We start from the raw sequence: 23,172 nt of genomic DNA on the forward strand, positions 1-23,172 counted from the left end.
TGGCCTGAATGCCAAGCGTCATTTCACCCCAGCTTTGAGTGTACAGCTTTGTTTGAGTTTACTGAAAGTATTATGAAGCTAACCCATGTTAGCTCAGGCCCTTTTAAATAAACAACAACTTCTAAAATGGAGAGGGAACTTTTGATGATGTGTAGTGCTGTTGTGCTATGTAGAGATTGACCCATGGTGCCATTAGAGAAGGTATTATGTTTTTAATCTTGCTCTCTGTGAGTCTGAACTCTGAGTGGTGACAGACTGTCATGTTGATTGTGATGTTGATCATGTTGATTTAAGGTACACAGAGAACCGAGAACTAATGGTATTATCTAAGACCTAACACAACCTAGAACACTGGAAACAGTATAGCACTATGAACGACACATTTCACATGAACGTCATGAGGCTTAAGGAGTCTGTTCTAAAGCCTGTTGCTGTATAAATACATCACAGTATCTGCAGTATCCTATATGTACTTAAAGCTGAAATACGCATAAGGTGGAACAGCACCATTGTTCACCACAGCCGCAATTGTTGTTGTTGTTGTTTTGATGATAAAAGAGAAGAGGATCATCCAGCATCCTGAACACATTATGTTGCCATACATCCTCTGCTTTTCTATGGCGCGTGCAGTGACGTGCACTAATGACGTGCACTAATGACGTGCACTAATGACGTGCACTAATGACGTGCACTAATGACGTGCACTAATGACGTGCACTAATGACGTGCACTAATGATGTGCACTAATGATGTGAAAACATGTTTGTTGTTTGAAATAACTTCTTATTTTGTTGTAATATTACCAACGAATGTGGCACTTTCACCAAGTATGGATTCCAGCTTTAAATAGAGACATACATTTCCATAGAAACCATAGCGCTGGCGATTACAATACCTGTATCTAGGAGACAAAGAGGCTTTGTTAGAGCTGCCTTCCACCATGTTCTCTGTCTGCTGATGGAGGCATTGTGTGTGTGTGTGTGTGTGTGTGTGTGTGTGTGTGTGTGTGTGTGTGTGTGTGTGTGTGTGTGTGTGTGTGTGTGTGTGTGTGTGTGTGTGTATACTGTGCTGCTAACAGTGTGTTCTGTGTGTGTGTGTGAGTTTCTACAGTGTTTATGAGAAACCACAGAATGCAACGCAGATAGAGTTACACTGATCACTCTTGCCTCCTGTGCAAACAAAATGGAGATGGAGAGGGAGAGAGAGAGATGGAGAGTCAGAGACAGAGAGGGAGAGAACAAGAGAGAGAGACGGAGAGGGAGAGAAAACAAGAGAGACAGAGAGAGAGAGAGAGAGAGAGAGAGAGAGAGAGAAAGCAAGACAGAGAAACAGACAGAAAACAAGACAGAGAGATAGAGAAACAGAAAGACAGCAAGACAGAGAGACAGCAAGACAGAGAGACAGAGAGAAAACAAGACAGAGGGAAAAGATGTTATCCTCATGCCATGTGACAGGGTCTTGGGATCTTAGCTCTCTGCCTGGCAGGGACATCCATCTGTGGGTGCCACTAACACACACACACACACACACACACACACACACACACACACACACACACACACACACACACACACACACACACACACACACACACACACACACACACACACACACACACACACACACATGCGCACGCGCGCACACACACACACACACCCACACACACACCCCTGGGTGGGGGAACACTAGGGACAGCAGGATTTCCTAAAGAGAGCCGGTGGGGCAGAATGATGTCAATCCCACCTGACAGACATTCCCCTCACCTCTCCTTTCTCCCTCTCCTCTCCTTTCCTCTCCCCTCCTCTTCTCTCCTGGCCCCTCCCCCTCTCGTCTCTCTCTACTCTCCTCTATTATTCTCTACTTTACTTTCCTCTTCTCTCCATCTCCTCTCTGTTCCTCTACCATCTTCCATTCTCCTCTCTCTCCTCCTACCAGGTCTTTCATTTCCCACATACATCTAGCGGAGAGGACAACTCCAGACCACTCCCCAGCCTTTGAAGCGCCAATGACAACCCTAACCTAACAGCCACCGACACTATGCCAACCCTAGCCATAACATATGACTGTGACTTGACTACACTGAGTCTCCAGGTCTGTTTGTGCTCCAGGATAGTGTGAGGTCATATCAAGTTAAGTCAGAGCTGCTGCCAGTAGATAAAACAGCTGAGCGGCTCTAGAGAGGATGGGAGGAGGGAGGAGGGAAGAGGGCCACATCTTTTCACCTTCAAGGGCTATTTTCTAGATTTTTTACAGCTTTTTTTCTCTGATTTAGTCACCCTAATTTGGGCCATCCTACAAGGGTAAAAACGGCAATAACTTTTGAACTAATTATTATAGAGACATGAGGTTTGGACACCCTAAACCATTGGTTACTGTCACGCCCTGACCATAGAGAGCCCTTGGTTCTCTATGGTATAGTAGGTCAGGGCGTGACTAGGGGGTGTTCTAGGTTTATTATTTCAGACCACGGCTGAGCTGGCGGCTGAGCAGAGGGAAGAGCCAGAGACCACCTGGGAGGAGATAGAGAGGTGGTCGGTCGACCCAAGAAGAGTACCAGAGCCGCCTGGGATTCGATGGAACAGTGCGAGGAGTGATACCGGAGAATGGAGTTGGCTAGGAGTATGCGGCAACGCAGACGTTTGGAGGAACGTGTCATCAGTCCGGTGAAACCTGGGCCGGCTCCATGTATCTGGCCTCCAGTGCGCCTCCCCAGTCTGGTAGGTCCTGTGTCTCCTCCTCGCACTCTCCCTGAAGTGCGTGTTCCCAGGACGGTACCGCCTGTGCCTGCTCCTCGCACTCGCCCTGAAGTGTGTGTCACCAGTCCGGTACCACCTGTGCCGGTTCCACGCACTAGGCCTCCAGTGCGCCTTCCCAGTCCGGTACGTACTGAGCCTGCTACTCGCACTCGCACTGAAGTGCGTCTCCCCAGTCTGGTGTGTCCTGTGCCAGCTCCCCGTACTCGCCCTGAGGTGCGTGTCACCAGTCTGGTGCCACCTGTGCTGGCACCATGCGCCAGGCCTCCAGTGCGCCTTCCCAGTCCAGTGCGTCCTGTGCCAGCTTCCCGTACTCGCCCTGAGGTGCGTGTCACTAGTCCGATGCCGGCTCCACGCATCAGGCCTCCAGTGCGCCTCCCCAGTCCGGTCTGTCCTGTGCCTGCTCCCCACACTCGCCCTGAAGTGTGTGTCACCAGTCCGGTGGCACCTGTACCGGCTTCACGCACTAGGCCTCCAGTGCGCATTCACAGTCCAGAGCTTCCGGCGACGGTTCACAGTCCAGAGCTTCCGGCGACGGTTCCCAGTCCAGAGCTTCCGGCGACGGTTCCCAGTCCTGAACCTCCTGGCGACGGTCCACAGTCCGGAACATCCTGCGACGGTCCACAGCCCGGAACCCCCTGCAATGGTCCACAGTCCGGAACCTCCTGTGACAGTCCACAGTCCGGAACCTCCTGCGACGGTCCACAGTCCGGAACCTCCTGCGACGGTCCACAGTCTGGAACCTCCAGCGACGATCAACGGTCTGGAGAGTCCAGGCACAGCGTCCAACCCAGCTCCAAGGCTGGAGCCTTCCTCTGCGCCGGTGGCCAGTCCAGGCACGGTGTCCAGTCCCGCTCCATGGCGGGAGCCTTCCTCTGCGCCGATGCCCAGTCCAGGCATGGTGTCCAGTCCCTCTCCAAGGCCAGAGCCTTCCGCTGGGCTGGTGCCCAGTCCAGGCGCGGCAGCCAACCCAACTCCATGGCCGGAGCCTTCCTCTTTGCCGGTGCCCAGTCCAGGCATGGCATCCAACCCAGCTCCATGGCCGGAGCCCTCCTTTGCGCCGGTGCCCAGTCCAGGCACGGCGTCCAACCCAGCTCCTTGGCCAGAGCCCTCCTTTGCACCGGTGCCCAGTCCAGGCACGGCGTTCAGCCCAGTGCCATGGCTGGATCCGGGGTCTGGGCGGGGGCTACGACCTGCACCGGAGCCACCACCAACACTAATCACCCCCCCCCCCTCCCCTGTTGGTTTCAGGTTTTGCGGCCGGAGTCCGCACCTTTGGGGGGGGGGGGGTACTGTCACACCCTGACCATAGAGAGCCCTTGGTTCTCTATGGTATAGTAGGTCAGGGCGTGACTAGGGTGTGTTCTAGGTTTATTATTTCTATGTTGGTGTGCTTGGTATGGTTCCCAATTAGAGGCAGCTGGTAATCGTTTCCTCTAATTGGGGATCATATTTAGGTAGCATTTTTCCCACCATTGTTTTGTGGGATATTGTTTTTGCGTAGCACCTCTGATGTCACGGTTCGTTGATTGTTTACTTGTTTTGTTTGGAAGTTCGCACTAAATAAAGATGTGGAACTTTAATCACGCTGTGCCTTGGTCCGTCTCTCCACACAACCGTGACAGTTACCAAATGGTCAATCACAATCGACTGGTCGATCTCCAAGGCATTCCTAGTCAATCACCGAACATTTCTGTAAAAAAAACAACAATAAAGCCTTACGTTCCACATTTTTTATTCCTTTCACGTTGTAGGCATCAGATGCACTTGATTCAGCATCCCTAATGACGGGAAGGCAAAGTGTTCCCATTTTGAACCCATTCATGTGTCTGAAGGTAGAACTCTGCTTACCCGGCAGGTCCAGAGAGGAAATCAAGTGCACCAACATGCCTACTGCTGGCCAATAAGATAGTTCAGATCACTGTGTCTGCACAGTTTCCTCGAGCCATAGACTGTAAAAAAAACTTGAACACACAGCAACGTTGATACTGTGAGAATTCAAAACTGTTAAAACTATGACTAAAGAGAGACTCAACAAATACAGCATGTTTAAGTTGTTATTCAGCACTGTCAACGCTTTTATAAGCCATAAGATGTGTGTTCTCCCTACACCCACTCATGCTACAACCAGCACTGCAGGTGCAATCAATGAGAATAGCAAAGTGTTCCAATAATCATTGTATTTTTATTATAATAGCGGCTTGTGTCTTTTTTTAATATCGCCCTAAACTAACTCACTTTACTGGTGCTGTTTTTCTACACATGGTGCTTTGATGTCCAGTGAGTGTCACAACGCTACAGACCGGATCAAGGTGCGTGTGTGGGATGAGGATGATGACATCAAGTCTCGCATGAAACAACACTTCAAACGAGAGTCGGACGACTTCCTGGGTCAGACCATCATCGAGGTCCGCATGCTCAGCGGGGAGATGGATGTGTGGTACAACCTGGGTATGTTCCAGATCATACTGCTTCCATGTTCCAGACAAGACTGGTTCTATGTTCTAGATAAGACTGGTTCTATGTTCTAGAGAATCATATTTCTATGTTCTAGATAATAATGATTATATGTTCCAGATCAGACTGCTTCTATGTTCCAGATCAGACTGCTTCCATGTTCTAGAGAAGACTGGTTCTATGTTCCAGATCATACTGCTTCCATGTTCTAGATAAGACTGGTTCTATGTTCTAGATTACACTGGTTCTGTTCTCTATAAAACTGGTTATATGTTGTAGATTAGACTGGTTATATGTTCTAGATAATAATGTTTCTATGTTCTAGATAATAATGATTATATGTTCCAGATCTGACTGCTTCCATGTTCTAGATTAGACTGTTTCTATATTCTAGTTAAGTTTGGTTCTATGTTCTAGATAAGACCGGTACCATTTTCTGGATAAGAGGACTGATGCATCTGGTTCTGTGTTCTAGATAAGAGAACTGTCACGCTCTGACCTATGAGAGCTGTTTTTTCTCTGGTTAGTTAGGTCAGGGTGTGATATGGGTGGGCAGTCTATGTTTTTTGTTTCTATGTTTTGTTCTTGTTTTTCTATTTCTAAGTTGAGTTTTTGATGATCTCCAATTAGAGACAGCTGGTTCGTGTTGTCTCTAATTGGAGATCATATTTAAGTTGGGGTTTGTCTATGGGATTTTGTGGGTAGTTGTTTTCCGTTTTGTGAGTACCACCTGGCGGAACTGTTGGCTGTCGTTTTGTTGTTTTGGTTTAAGTGTTATCATTTAAAATAAATATGAGCACTCTACACACCGCGCCTTGGTCCCCTTTATAAGTCTGGTTCTGTGTTCTAGATAAGAGAACTGATAAGTCTGGTTCTGTGTTCTAGATAAGAGAACTGATAAGTCGATGGTGTCGGGAGCCATCAGATTGAAGCTCAACGTGGAGATGAAGGGAGAGGAGAAAGTAGCTCCGCCCCACGGCCAGTACACCTGTTTACATGAGGTTAGACATCTATACTTACCAACTGGTCTGAAGGATTTCTCCACTCTATGGAAACTGTTCCAGGAACTGTCTCCCTCTCCTCCTCTTCTCTCATGTTATTCTCTTCATCCTGTCTTTCTCTCTTCCTTTAGAACCTGTTCCACCACCTGACGGAGGTAAAGAACAGTGGAGCGGTGAAGATCCCAGAGGTGAAAGGAGAGGAGGCGTGGAAGGTCTACTATGACGACGTGTCCCAGGAGATAGTGGACGAGTTCGCCATGAGATACGGAGTAGAGTCCATCTACCAGGCCATGACGTAAGGACGCTCTCTTTATCTTTCTCCCTCTTTTCTCTCCTCTTGGTTCTCCGAAGGCTTACTGCTGTGCTGATGTAATACAGGAAATCATGCCTCTGTGTCCTCAGTGAAAAAACTATAGAATCCATGGATTCAATTTCTATGGTTCAGAGTGTGCATGTGTGAGAGAGAAGGAAGCGCCTGGCTGCCTGTGTGTGTATGTGTGTGTGTGTGTGTGTGTGTGTGTGTGTGTGTGTGTGTGTGTGTGTGTGTGTGTGTGTGTGTGTGTGTGTGTGTGTGTGTGTGTGTGTGTGTGTGTGCGTGTGTGTGTGTGTTTGTGTGTTTGTGTGTGTGTGTGTGTGTGCGTGTGTGTGTGCGCTGCCCGCTCTAAAGCCACCATGGGAATTCACAGGAAGTCATCATGGTTCTCAGTGTTCTCCAGTAATCTGGAGGCTGAGAGCACAGTAATTAATTATGCTCCCCGATGTGAGCATCTGTGTGTGTGTGTGTCTCTCTTTCTCCCCCTCTCCCTCACGCTCCATCTTTTTTTGTCTCTCTCGCTGTGTTTTGAAAGGCTATTTAATAAATAATAGATATGGCCCAAAAAATGGGCTGCTCATTTTTGAAAACCTTTGAAATGCACCTCAAGTTAACCTTTCCTTGTATCAGTATTAAACTATCTCATATAAAGGCCGTGTCCCAAACACCACTCTATTCCCTAATAGCCCCATGGGCCCTGGTCAAAAGTAGTGCACTATAAAGAGAATAGGGTGCCATTTGGGACACTCCCTAACAGTCAATGCCTGACTGTAGAGCAGAATAGATACCTGTTAAGAGGCAGCCTTCTCCTTCTCTCTCACTATTCCCATGACCCATTTAGGTTTAGTTTAATGGATTCAGCTCAGAGAGGGAGAGAGGGAGAGAGAGGGGGGCGGGGAGCGGGAGATAGAGGAGAGTGGGAAAGAGAGGGCGAGAGGGGGGAGATAGCAAGAGAAAGAGTGGGAGAGAGAGGGGGGAGAGAGAGCTGAACCTAGAGAAGAGTCCCCTAAGCAAGCTGGTCCTGGGACTCTGTTCACAAACACAAACAGACCCCACATAGCCCCAGGACAGCAAAACAGTTAGTCCCAACCAAATCATGAGAAATCAAAAATATAATTACTTGACACATTGGAAAGAATTAACAAAAAAACAGAGCAAACTAGAATGCTATTTGGCCCTAAACAGAGAGTACACAGTGGCAGAATACCTGACCACTGTGACTGACTGACCCAAAATTAAGGAAAGCTTTGACTATGTACTGACTCAGTGAACATAGCCTTGCTATTGAGAAAGGCCGCCTTAGGAAGACATGGCTCTCAAGAGAAGACAGGCTATGTGCACACTGCCCACAAAATGAGGTAGAAACTGAGCTGCACTTCCTAACCTCTCTCTGGATTTTGATTCAACCCTACAACAACTAATTCTACTAATCAGTCGCTCCTGAGGACGTTGATTAGCTGAATCTGGTGTTTTACAAGTTTCAACAAATCAGAACTATGTTGTGTAGCATTGACGTTTCATAGAAGTGTGTGATTAGCTGAATCAGATGTTTTTGAAGTTTCATCAACTCAGGCCTATAGGCATGGACATGACGTGTTCAGAGTGTGTATGTGTCTCTCTGTGTATATTGGTATTGGAGTGTTGCAGTGAACATGGTATTGGAGTGTTGCCGTGAACATGGTATTGGAGTGTTGCAGTGAACATGGTATTGGAGTGTTGCAGTGAACATGGTATTGGAGTGTTGCAGTGAACATGGTATTGGAGTGTTACAGTGAACATGGTATTGGAGTGTTGCCGTGAACATGGTATTGGAATGTTGCAGTGAACATGGTATTGGAGTGTTGCAGAGAACATGGTATTGGAGTGTTACAGTGAACATGGTATTGGAGTGTTACAATGAATATGGTATTGGAGTGTTGCAGTGAACATGTTATTGGAGTGTTACAGTGAACATGGTATTGGTGTTGCAGTGAACATGGTACTGGAGTGTTACAGTGAACATGGTATTGGAGTGTTACAGTGAACATGGTATTGGAGTGTTACAGTGAACATGGTATTGGAGTGTTACAGTGAACATGGTATTGGTGTTGCGGTGAACATGGTACTGGAGTGTTACAGTGAACATGGTATTGGAGTGTTGCAGTGAACATGGTATTGGTGTTGCAGTGAACATGGTATTGGAGTGTTACAGTGAATATGGTATTGGAGTGTTACAGTGAACATGGTATTGGTGTTGCGGTGAACATGGTACTGGAGTGTTACAATGAACATAGTATTGGAGTGTTACAGTGAACATGATATTGGAGTGTTACAGTGAACATGGTATTGGAGTGTTACAATGAATATGGTATTGGAGTGTTACAATGAATATGGTATTGGAGTGTTACAGTGAACATGGTATTGGAGTGTTGCAGTGAACATGGTATTGGAGTGTTGCAGTGAACATGGTACTGGAGTGTTACAGTGAACATGGTATTGGAGTGTTGCAGTGAACATGGTATTGGAGTGTTACAATGAACAAGGTATTGGAGTGTTACAGTGAACATGGTATTGGAGTGTTGCAGTGAACATGGTATTGGAGTGTTGCAGTGAACATGGTACTGGAGTGTTACAGTGAACATGTTATTGGAGTGTTACAGTGAACATGGTATTGGTGTTGCAGTGAACATTGTACTGGAGTGTTACAGTGAACATGGTATTGGAGTGTTACAGTGAACATGGTATTGGAGTGTTACAGTGAATATGGTATTGGAGTGTTACAGTGAACATGGTATTGGTGTTGCGGTGAACATGGTACTGGAGTGTTACAGTGAACATAGTGTTGGAGTGTTACAGTGAACATGGTATTGGAGTGTTACAATGAACATGGTATTGGAGTGTTACAGTGAACATGGTATTGGAGTGTTACAGTGAACATGGTATTGGTGTGTTACAGTGAACATGGTATTGGAGTGTTACAGTGAACATGGTATTGGAGTGTTACAGTGGACATGGTATTGGTGTTGCAGTGAACATGGTACTGGAGTGTTACAGTGAACATAGTATTGGAGTGTTACAGTGAACATGGTATTGGAGTGTTACAGTGAACATGGTACTGGAGTGTTACAGTGAACATGGTATTGGAGTGTTACAGTGAACATGGTATTGGAGTGTTACAGTGAACATGGTATTGGAGTGTTACAGTGAACATGTTAGTGGAGTGTTACAGTGAACATGGTATTGGTGTTGCAGTGAACATGGTACTGGAGTGTTACAGTGAACATGGTAGTGGAGTGTTACAGTGAACATGGTATTGGTGTTGCAGTGAACATGGTACTGGAGTGTTACAGTGAACATGGTATTGGAGTGTTACAGTGAACATGGTATTGGAGTGTTACAGTGAACATGGTATTGGTGTTGCAGTGAACATGGTACTGGAGTGTTACAGTGAACATGGTATTGGAGTGTTGCAGTGAACATGGTATTGGTGTTGCAGTGAACATGGTATTGGAGTGTTACAGTGAACATGGTATTGGAGTGTTACAGTGAACATGGTATTGGTGTTGCGGTGAACATGGTACTGGAGTGTTACAGTGAACATGGTATTGGAGTGTTATAGTGAACATGGTATTGGAGTGTTACAGTGAATAGCAGCCCATTTGTTTGAGACACAGAGGGGTGACACCTTGGTCATCAGAACTGTATGAGTGTGTGTGTGAGGGGGGGGTCAGCCTAGTCACCTGTCTCTTGTATTTGGAGCAGCTCCTAAGATCAATTGAGTGAGGGGCGACATGTTTGTTTGTGTGTGTGTATCGGTTTTAAAGGAACATTACAATTCCATTGAGAGTTTTCTAATCTTCCTGTTATTGACCTTCTAGCTGGTTCCACTCTGCTGGGAACCACATGACATTACAACTAGCAGAATGTGAATGAGCACAGTCTGCCTCTCTATTTTCTCTCTCTCTCTCTCTCTCTCTCTCTCTCTCTCCCTCTTTCTCTCTCTCTTTCTCTCTCTCTGACTCTTTCATTTAATCTCCTCTAATATCTTTCCTCTACTAGTTGAATAATCACCTCCTTCTCATGATTAAAGGAAAGTTACTACTTAAATCACACTTCAAAGAATAGTTAGTGTTTTGGTATTTTAATATCTTTCTCTCTCTCTCTCCCTTTCTCCCCACGCCCCCCTCTCTCCTTCCTTCCCTCTCTCCCCCTCTCTTTCCCTTCCTCTCTCTCTCCCTCGCTTCCTCTCTGTCCTGCCCTCCCTCCCAACACCAATCTCCCCCCAGGCATTTCTCCTGTCTGTCCTCTAAGTACATGTGTCCGGGGGTTCCAGCGGTGATGAGTAACCTGCTAGCCAACATCAACGCCTACTTTGCCCACACCACCACCGTCTCAACCAACATCTCTGCCTCCGACCGCTTCGCTGCATCCAACTTTGGGGTGAGAACACACACGCACCGCACGCGCACACACTCACCTGCACACACCTCTCACCTACACACACACTCACCTACACACACACTCACCTACACACACGCACGCGCACACGCACACACTCACCTACACACACCTCTCACCTACACACACACTCACCTACACACACACTCACCTACACACACACACTCACCTACACACACACTCACCTACACACACACTTCTCACCTACATACACACTCACCTACACACACCTCTCACCTACACACACACTCACCTACACACACACTCACCTACACACACTTCTCAGCTACATTGTTTATGGCATTTGAAAACATCTGACTGAAATCATGAATATTGATCAGTACTGTTATGTTTTTGGTTTCCTCGTCTACACAATATATTCCACCCTTTCAAATACAACCAAAAATAAATGTATTCAATTAGAAGTACAAAGTTAAGTTGAACTCACAGTGTGATTGCTTTACTAACGGAGAAATCTATATATCTGTTTTTCTCACAGAGAGAGAAATTTGTCAAACTTCTAGATCAGCTGCACAACTCTCTGAGGATTGATCTGTCCAAGTACCGGGTTTGTACTCTCTCTCTGTGTGTGTGTGTGTGTGTGTGTGTGTGTGTGTGTGTGTGTGTGTGTGTGTGTGTGTGTGTGTGTGTGTGTTGTAGAGTGCTGTAAAACAGCAGGTGTCTGTGTATAATAGGATGATCTGTCCAGGGGTTGTACCTAGAGATGAATGGTTGTAATGATTTCTATCTCCAGGAGTCCTGTTCACTAGTCCTGTTCACTAGTCCTGTTCACTAGTCCTGTTCACTAGTCCTGTTCACTAGTCCTGTACACTAGTCCTGTTCACTAGTCCTGTTCACTAGTCCTGTCCATTACACTTGTACACTAGTCCTGTCCACTAGTCCTGTCCACTAGTCCTGTTCACTAGTCCTGTTCACTAGTCCAGTCCACTAGTCCTGTCCACTAGACTTGTACACTAGACTTGACTGTACTGTACTGTCAGTGGTTGAATTGTTGCTGGTGAAATGATGTGACATAAAAAACATTGCTTCCAATGTGGTGAATGTTTTGTCCTTGCTGTTTCTGTGTGTTTCTGTGAGTTTCTGTGAGTTTCTGTGTGTGTGTCTCCCATTCAATTTCTACTGCAATGTGTGATTATAGAGGTAAAGACAGAGAGCGGGGCAGGTTTTTCACTGTGTGATTATAGAGGTAAAGACAGAGAGCGGGGCAGGTTTTTCACTGTGTGATTATAGAGGTAAAGACAGAGAGCGGGGCAGGTTTTTCACTGTGTGATTATAGAGGTAAAGACAGAGAGCGGGGCAGGTTTTTCACTGCGTGATTATAGAGGTAAAGACAGAGAGCGGGGCAGGTTTTTCACTGTGTGATTATAGAGGTAAAGACAGAGAGCGGGGCAGGATTTTCACTGTGTGATTATAGAGGTAAAGACAGAGAGCGGGGCAGGTTTTTCACTGTGTGATTATAGAGGTAAAGACAGAGAGCGGGGCAGGTTTTTCACTGCGTGATTATAGAGGTAAAGACAGAGAGCGGGGCAGGATTTTCACTGTGTGATTATAGAGGTAAAGACAGAGAGCGGGGCAGGTTTTTCACTGTGTGATTATAGAGGTAAAGACAGAGAGCGGGGCAGGATTTTCACTGTGTGATTATAGAGGTAAAGACAGAGAGCGGGGCAGGTTTTTCACTGCGTGATTATAGAGGTAAAGACAGAGAGCGGGGCAGGTTTTTCACTGTGTGATTATAGAGGTAAAGACAGAGAGCGGGGCAGGTTTTTCACTGTGTGATTATAGAGGTAAAGACAGAGAGCGGGGCAGGATTTTCACTGTGTGATTATAGAGGTAAAGACAGAGAGCGGGGCAGGTTTTTCACTGTGTGATTATAGAGGTAAAGACAGAGAGCAGGGCAGGTTTTTCACTGTGTGATTATAGAGGTAAAGACAGAGAGCGGGGCAGGATTTTCACTGTGTGATTATAGAGGTAAAGACAGAGAGCGGGGCAGGTTTTTCACTGTGTGATTATAGAGGTAAAGACAGAGAGCAGGGCAGGTTTTCCACTGTGATTATAGAGGTAAAGACAGAGAGCGGGGCAGGTTTTTCACTGTGTGATTATAGAGGTAAAGACAGAGAGCGGGGCAGGTTTTTCACTGTGTGATTATAGAGGTAAAGACAGAGAGCGGGGCAGGTTTTTCACTGCGTGATTATAGAGGTAAAGACAGAGAGCGGGGCAGGTTTTTCACTGGGTGATTATAGAGGTAAAGACAGAGAGCGGGGCAGGTTTTTCACTGTGTGATTATAGAGGTAAAGACAGAGAGCGGGGCAGGATTTTCACTGTGTGATTATAGAGGTAAAGACAGAGAGCGGGGCAGGTTTTTCACTGTGTGATTATAGAGGTAAAGACAGAGAGCGGGGCAGGATTTTCACTGTGTGATTATAGAGGTAAAGACAGAGAGCAGGGCAGGTTTTCCAATGTGATTATAGAGGTAAAGACAGAGAGCGGGGCAGGTTTTTCACTGGGTGATTATAGAGGTAAAGACAGAGAGCGGGGCAGGTTTTTCACTGTGTGATTATAGAGGTAAAGACAGAGAGCGGGGCAGGTTTTTCACTGTGTGATTATAGAGGTAAAGACAGAGAGCGGGGCAGGTTTTTCACTGTGTGATTATAGAGGTAAAGACAGAGAGCGGGGCAGGTTTTTCACTGCGTGATTATAGAGGTAAAGACAGAGAGCGGGGCAGGTTTTTCACTGTGTGATTATAGAGGTAAAGACAGAGAGCGGGGCAGGATTTTCACTGTGTGATTATAGAGGTAAAGACAGAGAGCGGGGCAGGTTTTTCACTGTGTGATTATAGAGGTAAAGACAGAGAGCGGGGCAGGTTTTTCACTGCGTGATTATAGAGGTAAAGACAGAGAGCGGGGCAGGATTTTCACTGTGTGATTATAGAGGTAAAGACAGAGAGCGGGGCAGGTTTTTCACTGTGTGATTATAGAGGTAAAGACAGAGAGCGGGGCAGGATTTTCACTGTGTGATTATAGAGGTAAAGACAGAGAGCGGGGCAGGTTTTTCACTGCGTGATTATAGAGGTAAAGACAGAGAGCGGGGCAGGTTTTTCACTGTGTGATTATAGAGGTAAAGACAGAGAGCGGGGCAGGTTTTTCACTGTGTGATTATAGAGGTAAAGACAGAGAGCGGGGCAGGATTTTCACTGTGTGATTATAGAGGTAAAGACAGAGAGCGGGGCAGGTTTTTCACTGTGTGATTATAGAGGTAAAGACAGAGAGCAGGGCAGGTTTTTCACTGTGTGATTATAGAGGTAAAGACAGAGAGCGGGGCAGGATTTTCCCTGTGTGATTATAGAGGTAAAGACAGAGAGCGGGGCAGGTTTTTCACTGTGTGATTATAGAGGTAAAGACAGAGAGCAGGGCAGGTTTTCCACTGTGATTATAGAGGTAAAGACAGAGAGCGGGGCAGGTTTTTCACTGTGTGATTATAGAGGTAAAGACAGAGAGCGGGGCAGGTTTTTCACTGTGTGATTATAGAGGTAAAGACAGAGAGCGGGGCAGGTTTTTCACTGCGTGATTATAGAGGTAAAGACAGAGAGCGGGGCAGGTTTTTCACTGGGTGATTATAGAGGTAAAGACAGAGAGCGGGGCAGGTTTTTCACTGTGTGATTATAGAGGTAAAGACAGAGAGCGGGGCAGGATTTTCACTGTGTGATTATAGAGGTAAAGACAGAGAGCGGGGCAGGTTTTTCACTGTGTGATTATAGAGGTAAAGACAGAGAGCGGGGCAGGATTTTCACTGTGTGATTATAGAGGTAAAGACAGAGAGCAGGGCAGGTTTTCCAATGTGATTATAGAGGTAAAGACAGAGAGCGGGGCAGGTTTTTCACTGGGTGATTATAGAGGTAAAGACAGAGAGCGGGGCAGGTTTTTCACTGCGTGATTATAGAGGTAAAGACAGAGAGCGGGGCAGGTTTTTCACTGCGTGATTATAGAGGTAAAGACAGAGAGCGGGGCAGGATTTTCACTGTGTGATTATAGAGGTAAAGACAGAGAGCGGGGCAGGTTTTTCACTGTGTGATTATAGAGGTAAAGACAGAGAGCGGGGCAGGTTTTTCACTGCGTGATTATAGAGGTAAAGACAGAGAGCGGGGCAGGATTTTCACTGTGTGATTATAGAGGTAAAGACAGAGAGCGGGGCAGGTTTTTCACTGTGTGATTATAGAGGTAAAGACAGAGAGCGGGGCAGGATTTTCACTGTGTGATTATAGAGGTAAAGACAGAGAGCGGGGCAGGTTTTTCACTGTGTGATTATAGAGGTAAAGACAGAGAGCGGGGCAGGTTTTTCACTGTGTGATTATAGAGGTAAAGACAGAGAGCGGGGCAGGTTTTTCACTGTGTGATTATAGAGGTAAAGACAGAGAGCGGGGCAGGATTTTCACTGTGTGATTATAGAGGTAAAGACAGAGAGCGGGGCAGGTTTTTCACTGTGTGATTATAGAGGTAAAGACAGAGAGCGGGGCAGGATTTTCACTGTGTGATTATAGAGGTAAAGACAGAGAGCGGGGCAGGTTTTTCACTGGGTGATTATAGAGGTAAAGACAGAGAGCGGGGCAGGTTTTTCACTGTGTGATTATAGAGGTAAAGACAGAGAGCGGGGCAGGTTTTTCACTGTGTGATTATAGAGGTAAAGACAGAGAGCAGGGCAGGTTTTTCACTGTGTGATTATAGAGGTAAAGACAGAGAGCGGGGCAGGTTTTTCACTGTGTGATTATAGAGGTAAAGACAGAGAGCGGGGCAGGTTTTTCACTGCGTGATTATAGAGGTAAAGACAGAGAGCGGGGCAGGTTTTTCACTGCGTGATTATAGAGGTAAAGACAGAGAGCGGGGCAGGTTTTTCACTGTGTGATTATAGAGGTAAAGACAGAGAGCGGGGCAGGTTTTTCACTGCGTGATCATAGAGGTAAAGACAGAGAGCGGGGCAGGTTTTTCACTGTGTGATTATAGAGGTAAAGACAGAGAGCGGGGCAGGTTTTTCACTGTGTGATTATAGAGGTAAAGACAGAGAGCGGGGCAGGTCTTTCACTGTGTGATTATAGAGGTAAAGACAGAGAGCGGGGCAGGTTTTTCACTGGGTGATTATAGAGGTAAAGACAGAGAGCGGGGCAGGTTTTTCACTGGGTGATTATAGAGGTAAAGACAGAGAGCGGGGCAGGTTTTTCACTGCGTGATTATAGAGGTAAAGACAGAGAGCGGGGCAGGTTTTTCACTGTGTGATTATAGAGGTAAAGACAGAGAGCGGGGCAGGTTTTTCACTGTGTGATTATAGAGGTAAAGACAGAGAGCGGGGCAGGTTTTTCACTGTGTGATTATAGAGGTAAAGACAGAGAGCGGGGCAGGTTTTTCACTGTGTAATTATAGAGGTAAAGACAGAGAGCGGGGCAGGTTTTTCACTGTGTGATTATAGAGGTAAAGACAGAGAGCGGGGCAGGTTTTTCACTGCGTGATTATAGAGGTAAAGACAGAGAGCGGGGCAGGTTTTTCACTGCGTGATTATAGAGGTAAAGACAGAGAGCGGGGAAGGTTTTTCACTGCATGATTATAGAGGTAAAGACAGAGAGCGGGGCAGGTTTTTCACTGTGTGATTATAGAGGTAAAGACAGAGAGCAGGGCAGGTCTTTCACTGTGTGATTATAGAGGTAAAGACAGAGAGCGGGGCAGGTTTTTCACTGTGTGATTATAGAGGTAAAGACAGAGAGCGGGGCAGGTTTTTCACTGTGTGATTATAGAGGTAAAGACAGAGAGCGGGGCAGGTTTTTCACTGTGTGATTATAGAGGTAAAGACAGAGAGCGGGGCAGGTTTTTCACTGCGTGATTATAGAGGTAAAGACAGAGAGCGGGGCAGGTTTTTCACTGTGTAATTATAGAGGTAAAGACAGAGAGCGGGGCAGGTTTTTCACTGCGTGATTATAGAGGTAAAGACAGAGAGCGGGGCAGGTTTTTCAGTGTGTAATTATAGAGGTAAAGACAGAGAGCGGGGCAGGTTTTTCACTGTGTGATTATAGAGGTAAAGACAGAGAGCGGGGCAGGTTTTTCACTGCGTGATTATAGAGGTAAAGACAGAGAGCGGGGCAGGTTTTTCACTGCGTGATTATAGAGGTAAAGACAGAGAGCGGGGCAGGTTTTTCACTGGGTGATTATAGAGGTAAAGACAGAGAGCGGGGCAGGTTTTTCACTGTGTGATTATAGAGGTAAAGACAGAGAGCGGGGCAGGTTTTTCACTGTGTGATTATAGAGGTAAAGACAGAGAGCGGGGCAGGTTTTTCACTGCGTGATTATAGAGGTAAAGACAGAGAGCGGGGCAGGTTTTTCACTGTGTGATTATAGAGGTAAAGACAGAGAGCGGGGCAGGATTTTCACTGTGTGATTATAGAGGTAAAGACAGAGAGCGGGGCAGGTTTTTCACTGTGTGATTATAGAGGTAAAGACAGAGAGCGGGGCAGGTTTTTCACTGTGTGATTATAGAGGTAAAGACAGAGAGCGGGGCAGGTTTTTCACTGTGTGATTATAGAGGTAAAGACAGAGAGCGGGGCAGGATTTCACTGTGTGATTATAGAGGTAAAGACAGAGAGCGGGGCAGGTTTTTCACTGTGTGATTATAGAGGTAAAGACAGAGAGCGGGGCAGGTTTTTCACTGCGTGATTATAGAGGTAAAGACAGAGAGCGGGGCAGGTTTTTCACTGGGTGATTATAGAGGTAAAGACAGAGAGCGGGGCAGGTTTTTCACTGTGTGATTATAGAGGTAAAGACAGAGAGCGGGGCAGGTTTTTCACTGTGTGATTATAGAGGTAAAGACAGAGAGCGGGGCAGGTTTTTCACTGTGTGATTATAGAGGTAAAGACAGAGAGCGGGGCAGGATTTTCACTGTGTGATTATAGAGGTAAAGACAGAGAGCGGGGCAGGATTTTCACTGTGTGATTATAGAGGTAAAGACAGAGAGCGGGGCAGGTCTTTCACTGTGTGATTATAGAGGTAAAGACAGAGAGCGGGGCAGGTTTTTCACTGTGTGATTATAGAGGTAAAGACAGAGAGCGGGGCAGGTTTTTCACTGCGTGATTATAGAGGTAAAGACAGAGAGCGGGGCAGGTTTTTCACTGCGTGATTATAGAGGTAAAGACAGAGAGCGGGGCAGGTTTTTCACTGCGTGATTATAGAGGTAAAGACAGAGAGCGGGGCAGGTTTTTCACTGTGTGATTATAGAGGTAAAGACAGAGAGCGGGGCAGGTTTTTCACTGCGTGATTATAGAGGTAAAGACAGAGAGCGGGGCAGGTTTTTCACTGCGTGATTATAGAGGTAAAGACAGAGAGCGGGGCAGGTTTTTCACTGTGTAATTATAGAGGTAAAGACAGAGAGCGGGGCAGGTTTTTCACTGTGTGATTATAGAGGTAAAGACAGAGAGCGGGGCAGGTTTTTCACTGCGTGATTATAGAGGTAAAGACAGAGAGCGGGGAAGGTTTTTCACTGCGTGATTATAGAGGTAAAGACAGAGAGCGGGGCAGGTTTTTCACTGTGTGATTATAGAGGTAAAGACAGAGAGCGGGGCAGGTTTTTCACTGTGTGATTATAGAGGTAAAGACAGAGAGCGGGGCAGGTTTTTCACTATGTGATTATAGAGGTAAAGACAGAGAGCGGGGCAGGTTTTTCACTGTGTGATTATAGAGGTAAAAAAAGAGAGCGGGGCAGGTTTTTCACTGTGTGATTATAGAGGTAAAGACAGAGAGCGGGGCAGGTTTTTCACTGGGTGATTATAGAGGTAAAGACAGAGAGCGGGGCAGGTTTTTAACTGTGTGATTATAGAGGTAAAGACAGAGAGCGGGGCAGGTTTTTCACTGTGTGATTATAGAGGTAAAGACAGAGAGCGGGGCAGGTTTTTCACTGTGTGATTATAGAGGTAAAGACAGAGAGCGGGGCAGGTTTTTCACTGTGTAATTATAGAGGTAAAGACAGAGAGCGGGGCAGGTTTTTCACTGTGTGATTATAGAGGTAAAGACAGAGAGCAGGGCAGGTTTTTCACTGTGTGATTATAGAGGTAAAAAAAGAGAGCGGGGCAGGTTTTTCACTGTGTGATTATAGAGGTAAAGACAGAGAGCGGGGCAGGTTTTTCACTGGGTGATTATAGAGGTAAAGACAGAGAGCGGGGCAGGTTTTTAACTGTGTGATTATAGAGGTAAAGACAGAGAGCGGGGCAGGTTTTTCACTGTGTGATTATAGAGGTAAAGACAGAGAGCGGGGCAGGTTTTTCACTGTGTGATTATAGAGGTAAAGACAGAGAGCGGGGCAGGTTTTTCACTGTGTAATTATAGAGGTAAAGACAGAGAGCGGGGCAGGTTTTTCACTGTGTGATTATAGAGGTAAAGACAGAGAGCAGGGCAGGTTTTTCACTGTGTGATTATAGAGGTAAAGACAGAGAGCGGGGCAGGTTTTTCACTGGGTGATTATAGAGGTAAAGACAGAGAGCGGGGCAGGTTTTTCACTGTGTGATTATAGAGGTAAAGACAGAGAGCGGGGCAGGATTTTCACTGTGTGATTATAGAGGTAAAGACAGAGAGCGGGGCAGGTTTTTCACTGTGTGATTATAGAGGTAAAGACAGAGAGCGGGGCAGGATTTTCACTGTGTGATTATAGAGGTAAAGACAGAGAGCAGGGCAGGTTTTTCACTGCGTGATTATAGAGGTAAAGACAGAGAGCGGGGCAGGTTTTTCACTGTGTGATTATAGAGGTAAAGACAGAGAGCGGGGCAGGTTTTTCACTGTGCTTGTCTTTTCAGATTGCTGGTGTCGTGTTATTCACACACTGATTGAAAGCAGTCAGGAAATGTCACATTGTTTCTGACTGCTGCCGCTCCCCTTCTGCTCCCACATCAATTCACAGACACACACACACACACACACACACACACACACACACACACACACACACACACACACACACACACACACACACACACACACACACACACACACACACACACACACACACACACACCCCTTGTCTTCGTACAGTAATGAGATTCAGATCAGGCCAGTCAGTCTCTCCGCTCGCTCGGCGTATGGATTTCTCCGTAATGATATTCTGAAGCAGATTGAGTTTGCTTTTCTCTAAAACCGAGGGATGAATGGACAGAGAGAGTATCCCCCACTCTTTTTAAATGTATTCGTCATGGGAGTCAGAATTTGCAGCGACACAGTGTAACAGCTGATTTGTCCCTCTGTGATGTCCCCTGTCGGTTCTGCTGTCAGTGATTCACAGCAGGTGCTCAGGGATCCAGAGTGTTGTTTCAGACAGTGGCCACTTTAAATCGGAGGAGGGGCTCATTGGAATGGCTGGAATGAAATAAATGTAATGGTGATACATTACCATTCACTACTTTTAGGATGTCTATTTAGGTTACATGTTGAAGTAGACATTGAGGGATATAGGTTGTCTATTTAGGGTAGACGTTCAGGCATATGTATATTTAGGGTGAACTGAGGGATATAGGATTTTGATTTGGTCTTCGCCCCTGTGCCTTTACATGGCACGCCATAATTTGGGTACAATAAAAAAAACTATTACGCATTCCTGCATCTGTCTCCCGAATCTCTTCATACCAACGTGACAGAATAATGGACCATTAAGGGAGACAGTAGGAATGGCCCGTCCGACAACGCTGCGACTGGTCCGTCCGCCGATACCGCAACTTTGGCAGCTGCAACTGGCCCGTCCGACGACGCCACAACTTCGGGGTCCGACGACGCCACAACCGGTCCGTCTGATGCCACTGCTACTGGTCCGTCCGACGCTGCCGCAACTTCGGGGTCCGACGACGGCGCAACTTTGGCAGCTGCATCGGGTCCTGATCAACCCGCACTGCGTTCCTGCGATCTTCCTCGAGGCCTGGAGTCATTGCGCTGCTGGTGCATCGGGGGGGGGGTACTGTCACAGATCCCTCCGGAACTTTCATTACGGACACGTTCCCTATTCCTACTGATTAGTACTTGTATAAGTGTGCCCTTTGGTTTCCATTGGGCTGTCCATTATTGTTACTATGTCCGTTGGTGTGTGTGAGTACCTGTGCTGTGTGTTTTGGCTTTCGTGCCATTGTGGATTGCGCAGATGATTATGGGTTTTGTCCCGTGTGTTAATCATTGTGCGCGTGTGTTAGTTATTTGAGGTACTCCTCTCTCTTTTGGTTGGGTTTCAACCCTGTGTTTTTGTATAGTGTTTGTTTGGTCTTCCATCAACCATCCCCATAAAAAACCCTATTACGCATTCCTGCGTCTGTCTCCCGAATCTCTTCATACCAACTTGACACATGGTAGAGGCTGAGGGATCTGGAATGTTCATTTAGGTTTCTATGGTGATGATTTATGGTAGATACTGAGGGAAATAGAATGTCTGTTTAGGTTTCTATGGTGATGATTTATGGTAGATACTGAGGGATGTAGGATGTCTGTTTAGGTTTCTATGGTGATGATTTATGGTAGATACTGAGGGATATAGAATGTCTGTTTAGGTTTCTATGGTGATGGTTTATGGTACCTACTGAGGGATATAGGATGTCTGTTTAGGTTTATATGGTGATGATTTATGGTAGATACTGAGGGATATTGGATGTCTGTTTAGGTTTCTATGATGATGGTTTATGGTAGATACTGAGGGATATAGGATGTCTGTTTAGGTTTCTATGGTGATGGTTTATGGTAGATACTGAGGGATATAGGATGTCTGTTTAGGTTTCTATGGGGATGGTTTATGGTAGATACTGAGGGATATAGGATGTCTGTTTAGGTTTCTATGGTGATGGTTTATGGTAGATACTGAGGGATATAGGATGTCTGTTTAGGTTTATATGGTGATGATTTATGGTAGATACTGAGGGATATAGGATGTCTGTTTAGGTTTCTATGGTGATGGTTTATGGTAGATACTGAGGGATATAGGATGTCTGTTTAGGTTTCTATGGTGATGGTTTATGGTAGATACTGAGGGATATAGGATGTCTGTTTAGGTTTATATAGTGATGATTTATGGTAGATACTGAGGGATATAGGATGTCTGTTTAGGTTTCTATGGTGATGGTTTATGGTAGATACTGAGGGATATAGGATGTCTGTTTAGGTTTCTATGGTGATGGTTTATGGTAGATACTGAGGGATATAGGATGTCTGTTTAGGTTTATATGGTGATGATTTATGGTAGATACTGAGGGATATAGGATGTCTGTTTAGGTTTCTATGGTGATGGTTTATGGTAGATACTGAGGGATATAGGATGTCTGTTTAGGTTTCTATGGTGATGGTTTATGGTAGATACTGAGGGATATAGGATGTCTGTTTAGGTTTATATGGTGATGATTTATGGTAGATACTGAGGGATATAGGATGTCTGTTTAGGTTTCTATGGTGATGGTTTATGGTAGATACTGAGGGATATAGGATGTCTGTTTAGGTTTCTATGGTGATGGTTTATGGTAGATACTGAGGGAAATAGGATGTCTGTTTAGGTCTCTATGGTGATGGTTTATGGTAGATACTGAGGGATATAGGATGTCTGTTTAGGTTTCTATGGTGATGGTTTATGGTAGATACTGAGGGATATAGGATGTCTGTTTAGGTTTCTATGGTGATGGTTTATGGTAGATACTGAGGGATATAGAATGTCTGTTTAGGTAGGATGTTGTTTCAGGGTAGACGTTGAGGTATATAAGATGTCTGTTTAGGGTAGACGTTGAGGTACTGTATATGGGATGTATTTTTAGAGTATGGATATTTTATATTAGTTTAGGGTGGATATGTAAGATGCTGTTCTAAGTAAGGACAATAAAGCTGCAAACACAATACACAGTTGAATGATGGTTTAGTGAATGAGTTTTGTCGATGATCAGTGACTGAGCGGAATTGATGCTTTCATACAGTGTCTTTGAGTCCATGATCATTCTGGGTTACTTCTGTGATTGACAGAGAGTTTGTGTGCTTCCCAAATTGCACCATATTCCCTATGTAGTAAACTACTTTTGATGAGAGCCTTATGGGTCCTGGTCAAAAGTAGTGCACTACATAGGGAATAGAGTGCTTTTTGGGATGTACATCTTTTGTTCATTTACAGTTCATGTTGGCTTTAAGTAACGGACTCAGTAAAGAATCCACTGACATTTCCTCAC

General features: G+C 45.8%; 1 protein-coding gene across 4 annotated transcripts in view; it reads left to right on the forward strand.

Annotated features, from left to right (window-relative positions):
• LOC115203335 (protein unc-13 homolog C) overlaps positions 1-23,172 on the forward strand; it is a 201,369-nt gene that overhangs the window by 54,112 nt on the left and 124,085 nt on the right. For all 4 annotated transcript variants that reach the window (XM_029767944.1, XM_029767947.1, XM_029767945.1 and 1 more), the window contains 5 exons: positions 5,035-5,204; positions 6,096-6,211; positions 6,343-6,506; positions 10,790-10,943; positions 11,461-11,529. In XM_029767944.1, the coding sequence (XP_029623804.1) occupies positions 5,035-5,204; positions 6,096-6,211; positions 6,343-6,506; positions 10,790-10,943; positions 11,461-11,529 (673 nt within the window). The remainder of the gene's footprint in view (positions 1-5,034; positions 5,205-6,095; positions 6,212-6,342; positions 6,507-10,789; positions 10,944-11,460; positions 11,530-23,172) is intronic.

The sequence above is a fragment of the Salmo trutta genome, chromosome 12 (assembly GCF_901001165.1).
Source record: "Salmo trutta chromosome 12, fSalTru1.1, whole genome shotgun sequence".
NCBI lineage: Eukaryota > Metazoa > Chordata > Actinopteri > Salmoniformes > Salmonidae > Salmo > Salmo trutta.